Source organism: Lagopus muta, chromosome 2 (assembly GCF_023343835.1).
Source record: "Lagopus muta isolate bLagMut1 chromosome 2, bLagMut1 primary, whole genome shotgun sequence".
Classification (NCBI taxonomy): Eukaryota; Metazoa; Chordata; class Aves; order Galliformes; family Phasianidae; genus Lagopus; species Lagopus muta.
This window is the reverse complement of record NC_064434.1, coordinates 68,255,563-68,271,019: the sequence shown is the minus strand read 5'-3', so window position 1 is coordinate 68,271,019 and position 15,457 is coordinate 68,255,563. Positions and strand designations below refer to the sequence as shown.

The window sequence follows — 15,457 nt, the reverse complement described above, 5'->3', positions numbered from 1 at the left end:
AAAAAGCACTACCAGTTCTAGTAAAAAAAGTTCTAGTTCTAGAAAAAAAGTTCTATTTTAAGGATTTCTTCTCAACGATGAAAAATTATTGTTTTTATCACAGGGTTAGCCAAAACCAGACTCTGCAGCCATGTTCAACAACAGTCACCAGAAGAAAGTTTTTGCCAATGTCACGATGCATGACCTCCTGTTCTCAGCACTGCAATCCTGCCCAGCTGGTATTTTTGCAGTCAGTTAGGTGACCTGTACTCTTACAAGAAGTTAACTCCACCTACGAAACTTCCTCCTGCACTGAAAAGTACAGAACAAATGGTCGATTACTTTCAAGCATTTTCTTGCTCTAAAGTGCAGTTCTATTAAATAACCTTAATTTTATTCTTATCAAAGGGCTGTCGTTTCAGTGGCACATGAACCAAGGACAAGTTACAATACAAACATTAATGCAGATGATTAACTGCGTACAGGAGTACTTCGAGTTTAAACAGGCTCAGATTACAAAAGCATTCAGTAACTTGCTTCAGCTTACTCAGATAATAAAACACAGTTAATGTAGGCGATACTACCTTGTAAGATTTCAAGTATCTTCTGACTCACCATGAAACAATTTGGGATTTAACTGATGATTTACCCAAAGAATCCTAGCAGCAAATCAGAATTGATACAGCTGTAAAGCTGTGCAAAAGACAGGTCTATCCTCTCATTAGTGACAGAGTGTGTCATGAGAATATGAAAAGCTGACCTGTAAAAAAGAATCTGACAAGAAGCAAAGATTGCAGCACACAGAAGAGGAAAGGTATTTAAAACAGGAGGCATCTCCGAGCTCTTTTTGTCTTATTTAATTAGCAATAAATAATCACTCACAGTGTGACAGTTACTCTTTTCTTTCCATGCTTCTGTAGACTGTAAACTTCTTCAGGCTGAGTCATATGAATATTGTATTTTGCACTAATACTGTACACAGAAGCAAAAATTAAATAAAAAATTCATATAACATTGTTTTAACTAAGAACATGTAAGCTGTTATGTTTCATTTAACTATCTTGCACAGAGAGAAGCATGTTTTCTTTACATTAGGTACTTTGAGTATCTAGCTCAGCAAAGTGTGTGATGGCCAGGTTTTTTCTGCTTTATTGGTCTGCTTTTCAATCACAAAACATTCAGGGATTTTGCATTTCTTCTGAATTTGGTTATCCCTTTAAGAACATGATAGGCATAATGAACATAGGCTTTCTACCAATTTGAATACTAGAAAGTTACATATCTGAAGAAAATAAATTACCTGTCAAGTTCAAAAATTAACAGCCACCTATTTAACAAAATAAGACAGCTTCGTGGAAATTTGATATGTAAGTACTTAAGAAACAAAGAAATAAAAACAAAGATAGAGATGATTCATGTTTTCTATAAGGTACTTAACCTATTTTACATTGTACGCAGGTATCAAACAGAGAAGATGATCATTCTCAGCTATACTGTTCAAGTCAACACCAAACTGGAATATGGCAGGGCAAATGATGATGCTAACTTTTTTGGCCATATCTTATAAGGTGAAATCTAAAAGTAGCACGACCTACTGAATAGCAACTGCATACATGCATAAAATCTGGCTTCTATTTCTGTGCCAAATTTACTACACAATTTTCAACATGTTATGTCATGTATACGCATTGCTGTTCTCCCACCCCACTGTCCTGTAGCCATTAAAATGAAGTGAGAATACTGGATAACTTAAATGAACACACAGCTGATTAGGAGTCCACAGCTACACACAGACAGAAGTCAAGGATGATCTAAACAATCTCACATACTAGCATCTTTCAAAAGCATTCTGGGCAAAACAACCAGCAATATTTTAAGTCATTAGTCAACACGTAAAAAAAGGAAGACCACAGCGTGCTACTTTGTGCTGCATGAATAGGGAAGCTCAGTAATAGAAAAAAAAAAAAGAAAAAAAAAAGCTTCTGCTTGTATACATCAAATAAGCATCTTTTCCCAACAAAAGGGTTAAATTTCAGCGGGATGCCAAATGCTTTATTTCAATCAGATCTCACATAGGTAAATACAAAAAGAAACTTTTGAAACAAATTAAGCACAAATTAGAATACCATCATTTAAACCAGCTGGACTTCGGAGGTGGAAGATGAGGAAGCAAAAGGTCTTGCCAAGTTTCCAAAAGCCATAGCAAATATCAACTGCTACTATACAGTAACTGATTGTTATAAAAGCAGTAAAAATCAGTTCAAAGCCACTGCTGGACAGCAACAGCAAAACAACTCCTGTGCCTTCCACCATCATCACCAACACAACCTGGAAGGATGGACAATTTCAAGCTGCAGAAAACAACCCGCACAATGGCAATTGGATAGCAGAAACAGTAAGAAGGTGGTCAGTGCTACCAGCTTCCTTCTTTCTGTGCCTCAGAAAGTACGAGGTGGGTGAAGAAGGGGCTGTGGACAGGATGTGTGTGTACATAAGAAACTACTCATCTTTTCTAACAGCTGCAGAAGATAGACGTGTCAGTAACCTGAGGTTAATCCCAAAAACTCATCCTGTCACAGCCCAGCAGGAACTCAGGACAGAGAACACACGTCGGTTTCTAAGTATATTAGGAGGAGGAGCTCTCCAAAACATAATGAGAGCACGTCTATGGTTTTTGAATCAAAGTACAAGCAAGAAAAAAGCACTCCTTCTTCCCCTCCATTAGAAGAAAATGTGTTGTCACAGTGTCACCAGCAGCGTTGGGACGAACGCTGTGGCTGTGTGAGGCCTGGTTGCATCAGCCGAGCCATTCCAGACTCCAAAGTGCAGTCAGCAGGTGCTGGAGGTGCAGCTCACCCATGCCAGAACTTCACAATCCTAGGTCACATTCTTGGCAAGGCTTCTACACTGCGAGGAGGCACACATCTGAGGGCTGCCAGAATTGGTATTTTTCACACTAAGCAGAAGACTGCGGTAGCTGGGTTAGGTGTGGGATTTTTGAGGAGGGTGGCACAGAAGAGAGGGGTTCTGAAAGGAGTGGGCACTGAGAGATGATCACTGCATTCACAGCAACATGAGCAGATATTTACAAGTAGCCCTGCACACAAGGATGTTCAAACAGCTGGAAACAAACACTGGAACCCAAGAGCTCAGCTAAGTGCTGAGTTTTAGTAAGTTATTATCTCAGCCTCCATCATCAGAGTGCTTGAACAATACTTTGCTTCAGTACTCAACCATGTTGGTGCAATGCTGTCCAACTTTTGTGTTTCCACCTGACATTCATCATTCACGATGAAGGAGTCTTTCTTTGAGGAGGCAGCCAAAGTTTTCAAGTTTGGCTAACCTCATACATTTGCTGCACTGATTTTCTGTGCTGACACTTAACCTTAATGCAGGTGAGAATGCAAAACATGCAAACGAAAGTAATCAAGAAGTAGTCACAAACTTCTACCAGAATTTTGAGTGCTACAAAATGTGAACACTAAAGTCACCACAGATCCCACTGTACGCTCTAACTTTAATAAAAACTACAGACTGCCTACACATCAGTTCCTATCTGCTTCAAAACAGTTTGTGACAGGCACTGCCACTGAATTTATTGAAATAGCCCTTGTTGCACTATGATAACAACAAAAACACACTTTAATATTAGATTAAATTTCAGCATTTCTTGAAACTCGATCCAAAGAATTCCCATAACTTTTACAAAATAGAGAATAGCTCTGTTAGAACATTTAAAAAAATGCAAAAAAAAAAAAAAAAAAAAAAAAAAAAAAAAAGGAAACAGGTGTTTGTTTTTAAGTTAAAGCATTCAACAAAGCAAAATTTACACACACACAAAAAAAATGCAACAACCTTAAGTAAATGCATTTGAGATACCTCACTGGACAGCAAATACTAGATACAATAGGCAATCCACCCAACTTAATTAGCAAATTTGAGCAATGCCTTTATTAGCATTGTCTTTCCATCAAAAATTCTAAATTCCTTTCTTTTTCCAGATGTGAAAAATTTATCTCAGTCTTTCAATTGCCAGAAAACATACAGCAAGTGTTAAATCATAGAACCATAGAATGGCCTGGGTTGAAAAGGACCACAGTGATCTAGTTTCAACCCCCCTACTATGTGAAGGATTGCCAACCAGCAGACCAGGCTGCCCAGAGCCACATCCAGCCTGGCCTTGAATGCCTCCAGGGATGGGGCATCCACAGCCTCCTGGGGCAACCTGTTCCAGTGTGTAAAGAAATCTTAACATGTCCATCTGTTCACATTGGAAATAAATTGTATTCATGTTCAGAAAGACTATCACTTTAAATAGAAACAATTCAGGTTTTCTAATACAAGCCCCAGCATTCTATGAATATAATCCAAATGCGGTAAATACTACCAATATATATATACGAAAGGTAGATATAAACTAGATTTCTCCAGATATATTTCTCAACATAAAAGAAATTGTTTTTATAAAGAATATTTTATCAATACAAAGCTTTCCAGAAGAAAATCTGGTAGGATTAGGCATCTTTCCACAAACATCTTCCTGTCCACAAGGATGCTGCGTCACAGTCAGCACCCTGTTGATGCTTTCCAAGTGAAGATCCTAAGATCCTAGAATAACAGCTTTTTCTAAAACTGAGAATCACAACAAGATGGTCAAAGGCTCCTATTTATTTATTTCTAACCACTGTACTGTTCAAAGAAGAGCTACTAGGAGGGCAGAGGGAAAAGGAGACCTTTTGTTGCTGCAGGCACTGGGGAAGGAGAGGGTTTCTTTGTTGTCTGAAGCCTTCTGCCCGACCATAAGCCATGCAGCAGCCACTAATATGCACTGGGAAGGGAGATATGATCTTCCTCTGGGCTTTGTGAGCAGTACAGTGATTATATATGGAAAAGCATGACACTCCAATTAAGTTGTGTCTCTGCCTGTAAGGTGGACTGACAATCAGACAAAGAGAAATCTATTGCTAAACAGCTCAGAGGAGGCTTGAAAAACATAGGCACTGAAACTGTAGTTTCTAGTTACTGCTACGGGCAACATACTTTGGCAACAGTATTTATTTGTCCAACAGACAACTCATTCCCTCACTTAGAGATTCCCTCGTTACAGAGAAATATACATAGAGGTGCTTTTGGTACAGAGCAGCCCAGAAATTCAGCTGTGCCCTGAAACATAACAGACTGAGGGCAAGTCCTAGGAGAGTTTACCACAAACCTGTACATTTTGTACTAAGTAGTAAGGTGTTGCAAGACCTTCCATATTCCTCAGTTCTAGTTACAAAAGACTGCAATGTACCACATTGGCAATGAAAACAATGAACAATTAAAACAAACAATCCAACCTTGAAGCCATTAACATATATCATCATTTTTGACTGAGTCTGCCAGCACTGTATAGCAACCAAAGCTGTATTCAACAAAATCTATTACAAAATATTTACCCAGTATGTGAATAAGAATCACGCATTCAAACATGCACTCAATTTCCAAATACATTCCAAAACAAGCTGTTTTCTAACATCCTTGAAAAGAATTACTATAGTAACTCTTCACTATTTTTGAAGTCTACTGTATCTTCTACCCTTGAAGTACATGAGTAAAATCAGAAATCTATTGATGATTACTCTTAAGAAAAACAATTTAAACAAACAAACAAAAACAAAACAAAAAAAAAAAAGAGAGAGGAATCAACTTTTTAAAGGGGTCAACAGTGATAGGACAAGGGGGAATGCCTTAAAGCACAAGGAGGGAAGGTTTAAATTGGATGTCAGGAGGAAGTTCTTTACAGAGAGAGTGGTGAGGTGCTGGAACAGGCTGCCCAGAGAGGCTGTGGATGCCCCATCCCTGGAGGTGTTCAAGGCTGGGTTGGATGGGGCCCTGGGCAACCTGGTCTAGTATTAAATGGGGAGGTTGGTGGCTCTGCCTGCAGCAGGGGGGTTGGAGCTTGATGATCCTTGAGGTCCCTTCCAACCCAAACCATTCTATGATTCTGTGACTACACACAACCTTCATAAGCACAATCATACATTCTATCACTAGATTCTTTCCATTTATATGTAGAGATTCAAAACCCAGTAAGAAAAACATACTGCAGTATTACATTTCCTAATGTCACACTTGCATTTACAACTAACATGGTACGCTGGTCTTCTAGATGGCATCCATGGTCCTAGGACTTTTTTCCAGGCCTCTCAGAACCAATTGTGAATGCATTTTGAGAAGTAATCATTAATCTATATACTAACGCTGTTCCAGACAGACCACAACAGTAAGGAATTCTGTCCTTGACAGTGTGGAGAGAAAAGAAGAAAGCAGATTTAGACAGGGTGGCACCTTCATAAGGGGACTGGGATGGAGGTAATCTCAGAGGTACAGTTCCCTGGAAAGAATATCTAGGCTAGAAGATGATCTGAAGAGGAGCTGAGCTGATGGCGTAGCTTACAGGTGAGCACAAAAGGAAAGAAAGCAGCTCTGTAGAAGTTAAAGATATAATCACATGACAATACTGATCAAGCATTTCAAATTTGAGAACCGTGAGGCTAAAACCTGCAACAGACACAGACGACCACAATCCCTAAGTACTACATGGAATGGTTTTACTAAGTTATGTATCCCTAACAAAGAGCACCATGAGGTGTCAGCAATCCAGCTGCGTACTGAAACAAGCACATAATCCAGGTGCGTACAGAAACAAGCGTGGACTTCATGTCAAAGCAGATCTTTTAGCTCGCCTAGAGAACCAAACAAGACAACAACAAAAGGCAGTTGCAACTTGGTGACTGAGGGCAACCAATCACATGGAAAAATAACCCTCCCACTGCAAAAACTCATGTTATGTACCCATAAATTTGTTCATTATACAGAAGTTCACCAGGCACACTACGTTCCACAAAGACGGCACGAGTGCTTCTGCTGAATTGGAACTATTTTTCATTAATACTTTTGAATCTCATTTGCATTCTGTTTTCATCTTGGATATCTGAATTTCTGGAAGAAAATGAGCATGGAACATCTGGTCAGTTATTTTGCTTTTCTTAACTCTGAGCTACACATAAGCACAAGATGTGTTGCTCACCTGTCTCCATCTCAACTACTTAAAAAAATACATTATCAGAATGAGGATGGTGAGGCACTGGAACAGGTTGCCCCAGGAGGCTGTGGATGCCCCATTCCTGGAGGCATTCAAGGCCAGGCTGGATGTGGCTCTGGGCAGCCTGATCTGGTGGTTGGTGACACTGTTCACAGCAGGGGGGTTGAAACTCAATGATCTTTGAGGTCCTTTTCAACCCAGGCCATTCTATGATTCTATTTATCAGTTACTGAAATAATTCTCGTGTTGGTATTTTATAGCCAGTCAGAAAAGCATCCTCCTAAAACGTTAGGATATCAGGATGCTAGTAACTGATTTAAGAGTTGTTTAGCAAGAGGAAAACATTTCCAAAATCAGTGCGACAATATTAACAGCAGAAATAAACAGGCCTAAGTAATAATCTCATAAATCTCTAGGCACTAAGATAAGCATCACTCAAAAGGCATTTTACACAAAAATACTTTTTCCTAGCCAAAATTCACCAAAAATCCAAGATTATGTAAGCAGTACTTTACTCAAACGTACCTCAGAAGAGGCTTCCGTTAGCATGAAGTTCTACAGTCTGAGAGATCAAGCACTTTGGTTACTTATCTGTAACATCTGCTACATTTGACTTCACTTATCATAACAGAAGTTTATCAGTGTATCACTTCACATGGTGATTTTGAATTCCACTTTCACCAGAAGCGCTGGCCAAAGCCAGAAGTTATTCTTTAATGTAATGCTCTCTATTATGGATAGCCACAATCTATTTCCCTGTATTTGTAACAAAGCAGCTTTTCAAATATTGACACAAAGATAAATTCAGAGTGCCTTCTCATGATCTACAACCTTATCAAACACCAGCTCATTTTAGCTAATAATATCTTTCAGCTAAATTTCAGTTCTCCTTATCCCATTTAGATGAACATTTCTTATGGACAAAGGCAACACTTTGTCCATAAGATCAATTACAAAGCAAGTTTATCCATGAACATCATTCAAGTGTATTCCATTTATTTTAACATTTCTGATATATCTCAAATATGGGCATATTTGGGCTAACCAAGTAAATCTGTAACATTCTAGGCTTTTTTCAACTGAAAAATAATACCTGTCAATGGCACTTTTGTCAGGCAACAGATTCACACACTGGGAGGGAATTTTCAAAGCCAGTATGTCTCAGTTGTATGAACCTATTTAGCCACCAGTCAAGGAACAACTTAAGGAATACAGAAGGCATAGCACAAAACTTCCTCCTAGAAGAGGAATATCTTTGTGCTATTATGTTGCCTGTAGATTGTGATCAAGATTTTAATTCAAACCTGTTATCACTCTCCGGATAGCAGCAATTCATTTGTGAAGGCAGACTACTCACTTCTACTCAGTTAAAGCAGAACTGATCTCCAAGCAGTCCTTCTAATGCAAATGAGAAGACCTCTGCTCATGATTTCTTTCCTCCAGACATTCTGATGCAGAAGTCAACACTCAGTAAGTTGCAATTAGAAATTAAAACTCTGAAGCACTGATTATAGGTTAGCAACCTCCTCTTTAACTGTGCCTGTTTAGTGATAGCTACCCACTGAAAAGTGTAGGCAACAGTCCTCAAGGTTTCCAATATACCTTTCCAGACTGCTTAGGAATTACCATATTGTCACAATGAATGTAGTGCATGAAGAAAGCACAAGCAACTCCTACCATTTAGACAGCTGCCTAGCTTCAGACTTCCACTGTTACGGACAAGACTGTCCATGATGCAATAGGCAGCCATAGGTAGTCCCAGTCTTAAATGATGAGTCTTTTCAGAGTCACAGAGGCAATTTTTCAAAGCAAATGGGTGAGCAACCATGCAGATAGGAATCTGCAGGGGTTTTAAAACTTAAAAGATTCCTAATTCTTATTGCTTTCATTGGATTTAAACTTGTACAGTTTCTTTGAAAAGAATCACAAACTCCTGGCTTATACCAGGCATGGCCACAATAATTATTTACAACACTTTGTGAAGCAGAATCAGATCTGAACCCAAAGAATAAACGCAAAAATTGAATCAACTTTAAAACCCACTGTGCAACATCTCCCCTAAATCGGTTATTTGCATTTAAAGTCTGAAAAAAAACAAAACAAAACAAAAACAAAACAAAACACCCAACAATGTAAAATATACTGACTTGGTCAAATACACAAACAGTATCAGAATATGAGGGAAGTCTGTATCAAAAAATGACAACACACCAACCAGTTCAGAAACACGCTTATGCAGAAAGGCTGCGGTTAGTCCTGCACCTCACTGCTAAGCTTACACAAGGTGCTTTCAGACCAAAAAAATAAAAATCCCCATTCAGGGGCTTGTTTTATTTCAAGCCATGGCCAGTCAGAAGTTACACACACTCTCAGTACAAATCATTTTATTTCTCTGAGCTTTTTTTTTTTTTTTGTAAAGCAAGCTTCTACTTTCGCTCACTAGATCAGAAAAGCTATCTCTATCATAAAGCAAAAGTACAACAGAACAATACTTCTGATATCCACCTCCAAGGCCTTGGGCAATTACCAAAAAAGCCACTTTTTAGAACAGGTGGGGCTTTTCCCAAAAAAAAGTAAAATTTAAATGCTACTCTCTTTCCTAATCCATAAATCCTGCTCAGAACAACAAAGCTCTTCCATTCCTCCCACATACAGTTATCAAAGCATACATTAAAGATGAAACCGTACCTTGCCATCAAGATCAACAATAATTATAACGCCTAGTTCACCTATGGTGCCTTAAACCACACATTAAATGCTTTCAGGAGGACTGATATTTATTTTATCTGACAGTGATAAATGCATCAGTCCATAATGCTTTTGCTTTTCTTGCTCTTTTCCAAAGTTTCCATAGACATTTTATATAATAAAGGGGGAAAAAACCTAAAAAGAAAAGAGATGATTTGCACTTACGCACTTCTGCTTTTCCGTTTGTTTTTAATCTGCAAACTTCAATACAACACACTTGTTATCAAGTTATTAGCAAAGTTTCTCGTATTTGAGAACTCTCAAAACAAGACCTAAGACTCAAAACAAGGTCAAAAGCTCAGTTTGTTTCCTACTGTAGGTCTGTAGGCTTCTTACTGGGTTTCCATTCATAGCTAAAGAAAAAAACTAAGAGGAAAAAAGGGGTGGAGGAGAAGCCAGCCAGATAGGAGAAACATTCAAAACCCTGGTAATACCAGGGAAACAGGGAAAAGGAAAGTGGAACAGAAAAACATTTAAAAAAAAAGCATAAACATTCTGTTTCATTTTCAATTTGATTGTTGATTTATCTGCAAAACAAACTATGATTCAGCCCACGTTTCCCAAAAAACCTGCTCTATCTTTCTTGGACTTCCTAAAATGCATAGCTGTCTCATCACTTAAGACAAAGACAGTGATGGTTACATGAATCAAATTCATATTCGCCTCAGTGCTGCAGAGCTGTCAAGGAAGGATCTGCAGTCAGCACTGCTCCTGATGGCACTGGAGGTTAGCTTGCATTCACTGCTAAAACTTGAAAAACAGAACTTTTATTTTGCTCATTATAAGCCCCTGAAGTCACAGAAGTGCTCTTAACCAATTTGTTCAGAGCAAACAGAATGCAATTATCAGGTTTCTCAAGACACCAAGCGTCAAAATAGGTTTAAAAAAAAAAAAAAAAAATCACAATGTTAAACCTTGCTCCCCACATGTGACTTCAGTGACAGCATCAGCAGGTAAAGATGGGAAATCCTTACTGCAAAGAAGTTCCCAGTCTTCCTCACATAGAATACACAGAGAGAAATACTTCACTGTCGGCACAGAAGCTGACCCGTTCCCTGTCTTGCTGAGGAAAAGCAGCACTGAATGATGTAGCCACTCATATCACATAACAGGAGAAAATTAGGAACAGGACTCAGTGCTGTGCCCTACCTAAGGCTGTTGCTTCTCTCCATCTCACCAGCAATGTGCTTTTAGAAACAACTTGTGCCTAGCACTTAAGAGAGGCACACAGAGAAGTGGATACCTAATCCCTGAGGACACTGAAATATTAACAGCAACTCAAACCGATTCATTTCATGAGGCACTTCCCTGAAAAATAACCACACATTTAAAGTTGCTTCAAAATCCCGCTCTGAACGTCCGAGGCCAAAGCACATGGGACACTTTGCACTTAGGGGGTAAAGGACCTGGTGGATCAGGAGCAACTGCACACCAGGGAGTAGGTCCTTCCAAGCTAATGCTGAGGTGTATCAGTAGGGTTTAGGTACTGACAGTGACAAAGCTTCTGTCATTTTCCACTAATTTCTCTCTTTTTTCTTTCTCCCCCCCCTTCTTCTAAGGCATAAATTAAACCCTACTATTAAGCAAGGGTTTCATTCCTCTGGAAATGCCTATTCTTGCTACATAGGACACACAGAAGATGAGTCACTTAAGAGACTGTTTACATGGAAGCAAAGCCTGGAGAATCACTGCAAGGTAGCAGCTCTCAAAACCCCAAACATACACACAATGGGAGCTCTGGGTGACAGCTCACAGTGCTGGCACGTGCTTGCTGCAACACTAATGCAGCCAGCCAACTGCCACATCTCAATTGCTTACAGCAATACCACCTGTACAAAAAGCCATATATCCACCTTACTGCACCTGTACAAATGCTGCACCCGCTGCAGCCTGTACTGTGAGTGCAACGTTCCTGATGTTCCCTCTGACCTAGGAACAGCGTGGAAACCACTTGGGATTGCTGGGGCTAAAATAGTCTGGCAAAGGCCCCGTTTGTGCTGACAAATAGCACGCACAACAATCACATCACCACTGGAGTTGAAAATAATGCACATTTGGATCAGCTCAGGGTAACCATAGAATATCCCAAGCTGGAAGGAACTCCCAAGGATCAGAGACCAAGCTCTGGCTCCACACAGCACCACCCAAATCCAAACCCTGAGTCTGAAAGCATTGCCCAAACACTGCCTGAACTCCAACAGCTTGAGGCCGTACTCACTGACCTAGGAAGAACGTGAGCTTTTGTGTTTGCAATTTTCCTTCCAGATGGAAGGAAAATGCACTTCACCTATCGTCAGTTTGCTGCAGACACAGCTGCAGTCTTACCAAACATCATTAGAACCAGTACTTTAAGAAGCTTAGATGTTCAGAGATATCCATACGCTTCATTTTAACCATCAGCAGTTCAACTGGAATAAATCTCATTGCTGACAGTGCTGAGCATGTTCCTACACTGGTTCAAAGACTATAGAATGGCAGAAGCACGGAGCTAATGCAAGTGAAATCGATGTTTCCTTCTATAGCAGCTGTAAGGAAGCTTTGTGCAAAGCCCAGCTCAGTATGACAAACACGTAAGGCGGACCCAAAAAACATAGGAGTTGTTAAACCAGTTATTGCAACACAGCAGGAGTCCAACGTCCCCCAGACACACAGAAAAAGGGCTGGAGTTAGAACACACAGGGAATGAACAGATGCACTCATGAGACAGCAGTCACCCTGCAGTCCCAGGGTGCTGAGTTCTGAAACACGATCGACAGAGACTTTATGCCAGCATCAGCCCAGTTATGAAGCAAGTGACTGTCAGCCAGCGGGAATATGGGCGAGACCTATGCAACGCAAGGAGCTAGCATTATGATAGATACCGCAAGGTGCACAGAATAGCAGAGCCCTCTGCTCGGCAGCCTACAACAAGCAGCACCGAAAATACCCAAAGCACAATGGGAAAACCTGAGAATGGCACTCGGAACTTCTCGCGGCTACACCAGCAGCCAGTGCCCGGCTGCACGGCCAGGATAGCGCAGCTCTCCGAGCCCTCAGTTAATGATCAGCCAGGAGCAGGGCCAGGCCAAGAGCAAGAATGAATTTCCTCCCGTTCTCCCCGGGCCCACGACGTGGGGAGGGGGGAGGGGGGGCTCCAGAACGAGGCACGGCCCCGGGCAGCGCGACCAGGGGCAGGGGCAGGGTGTGGCCTCTTTTTTTTTTGAAAAGTAAACGCAGCCTCTCAGCCGCGAGCAACACCCATTTCGTTAGGAAGAAACTGCCCGCTGTGTTTTTCCGGTACAACATGTGAACAAGGCACCAGGAACCTGCTCCTGCTGCGCACTCCCGGCCGAGCGCCGCCCGTCACGCCCCGGCGGCGCAGCCCCGTCTCCCGCCCGCGGCCGGCAGGTTGCTTTGTGCCGCACAAAGCCGGGCGCTGCCAGGCGCTCACACAAAGCGAAGCCCACCGCCGGGCCTCCCCCCTTCCTTCTCTCTCGTTCTCTCTCTCCCCCGTGCTCTCACCGCCACAACCTAACCCCGGGCACGGGCCGCGCACCGGCTCCCTGCCCGGCGGCCGCGCGGTGGCGGAGCGGGGGCCGCGGCCTGCGCCGGGCGCGGTGCCTCACCTCCGGGCGGCCCGGGCCGTGCGGCCGCGCCGGGGTCGCTCACCTCGGTGGGGGCGCTGATCTCGAACAGGTCCAGCCGGTTCGCGTTCCAGTGGTTGATGATGTCGGCGAGTTTACGCCGCTCCTCCTCCCGGCTGCCGCCGCCCGACATCCTCGCCGAGCCCGCCGCCGCCGCCGCCGGGAGCCGAGCCGGGGCCGCGGCCGGGCCCTCTCCGCCGAGCCCCGGGCGCGGAGCGGGGGGGGGGAGGCAGCCCGCCGGGGAGGGGCCGGCGCTCCTCTCGGTGGCGGCCGGCACGGGAGCCGCGGAAACGCCCCGGGATCGCCGCTCCGCTCGCGCTCGGTCCCGGCGGACGGCGACGGAGGAGAGAAAGAAAAAGAGGGAAGGGCGGGGGGCGGGGAGGAGGAAGGATGCCCCGCGCCGGCAGCCGCCGCGGTGTCTCCTGGCTCGGCGGCGCCCGTCCCCTTCGCCTGCCCCGAGCCCAGCGAAGCCACCGCCGCCGCCTTTCTCCGCCCCACTATCGCCCTCCCCTCGCTCGCCGCCTCGCACACCGTCCCGTGCGCGCCCCCGCCCGGCCGCACTCCCGCCCGCCCTCCCGCGGTGCACGCGCGCTCCTGTGGCCGTCACCTCCCCGCGCCCGGCGGATGGCGGCGCGCCCCCTCCCTTCTCTTCCTTTCCCCTGCCGTCCCCGGGGCGCGGGGTGGGAGCGGGGGCGCGGCCAGGTGCGGTGGCGGTGGCCGCGGCCCCTCGGAGCTGCGCAGGGCGGCAGCGAGGGGCTCCTGAGAGCTCGCCCGCGGGAACAAAGATCCGCCGGGGCGCGGTATATTTTCCTGTTTTCCAGCGCTTTGGCGAAGCCGCCCTCCCGCCCGCTCAGCGCCGGCCTTGGCTCGCCAGGCGGCTCGGAGCGGAGCGCGGAGCTGTGCCCTGAGCGCGGTCCCGCCCGGCGCGGCCGTGCGGGGCCTTCGGGGCGCTGCGGGGAAGAAGCTGTCTGGAAAGAATGTGCGGACATAAATCTCCGCAGCGTGAGATAAAGCATCAGACGCGGTTTAGTGTTTTGTAGGAAGAGAATTTCCTTGCGGTTTCTCGCAAGAGGTGTCAGGGGCATAGCTTGATGGGCAGCGTGGCTGTAGGGGCTCGGCTTTGTTTTCTGCCCTGCCGACGTAAGTGATGCGCCCCAATCCGTAGTCAGCTGTGGTTGGTGTGCGCCGGGTGTCCCCTGGGCGTGAGGAGTGGTCCTTGAACTGCCAGCTCTGGGCTGGGCTTCCCGAGCGCGTGCCTTTGTTTGGTTTGGTTTCTTCAGGTGGTTAAAAAAGGGGGAACCGCTGTTCCTTTTCGGTGCTCCCAGCACAGTATTTCAAGTTCCTCTTTGCCGAGAGAATTCAGCAGAGTGAGTTTTGCTGGAGTTGCGATAGATTGGGTTATTTGCAGAAGGGATTCCTCAGAGGCCTTGTCTCCACTAAGCAATTACATTATTGTTTTTACCCAGCAGTACAGCTCCCGTGCAAGCGCCGGCAGCTCTGGTTTTACAGTGAAGGTCAGTTATATTTCTGCCCTATATCCGTAACTGTGCCGTGTCAGAGCACCGAGTACGCAGGGGATCCTGTTCCTTGGGTCCCAAACCCTGGGAGACATTCAAAGGCCTTTTGAGAGCCCTGGGAGAATTGGAGGTGGTGGGGAGGGCACTTTCAAGTCCTTGTAATGTCATAATCCTAAATGTAGCCTTTATTTCTTTCTGCAGGAACAAAAAGCCATGATCCTCTATACCAAAGGAAAGAAATTGCACTGAGTGGCTTTTTCTGCATATCCAGATAACTTTAGGTGTTCTGGCAATGCCCACAAAGATGAAGGAGCAGAATAAAATTTGTGATGCGACAGTCAGCAGCCCAGGTGGAGAGCTGTGTACTCTCTTGGCAAAGGATGTTTGCAGAGCAGTGCATGGAAGTGGATGCTTGGCTGTGTCCTGGTATTGGTGGCACAGGATAAATGACATTGGGTGCATTACTTCAGGATTAGGAAGGAGACTTTTAGGTGTAGGCTGTG

General features: G+C 44.2%; 1 protein-coding gene across 21 annotated transcripts in view; it reads right to left on the bottom strand.

Annotated features, from left to right (window-relative positions):
* AFDN (afadin, adherens junction formation factor) overlaps nucleotides 1–13,928 on the bottom strand; it is a 112,888-nt gene extending 98,960 nt beyond the window's left edge. For 15 of the 21 annotated variants that reach the window (XR_007374840.1, XM_048934976.1, XM_048934987.1 and 12 more), the window contains exon 1: nucleotides 13,463–13,928. Coding sequence is in view for 19 of the 21 variants with exons in the window: in XM_048934976.1 (XP_048790933.1) it covers nucleotides 13,463–13,570 (108 nt within the window). In the remaining 2 variants the exon portion in view is untranslated. Of the gene's footprint in view, nucleotides 1–12,760; nucleotides 12,781–13,462 lie in introns of those variants that run through there. The other 6 variants (XM_048934994.1, XM_048934990.1, XM_048934992.1 and 3 more) reach the window with 2 other exon arrangements.
* Between the last annotated feature and the right edge of the window lie 1,529 nt (nucleotides 13,929–15,457).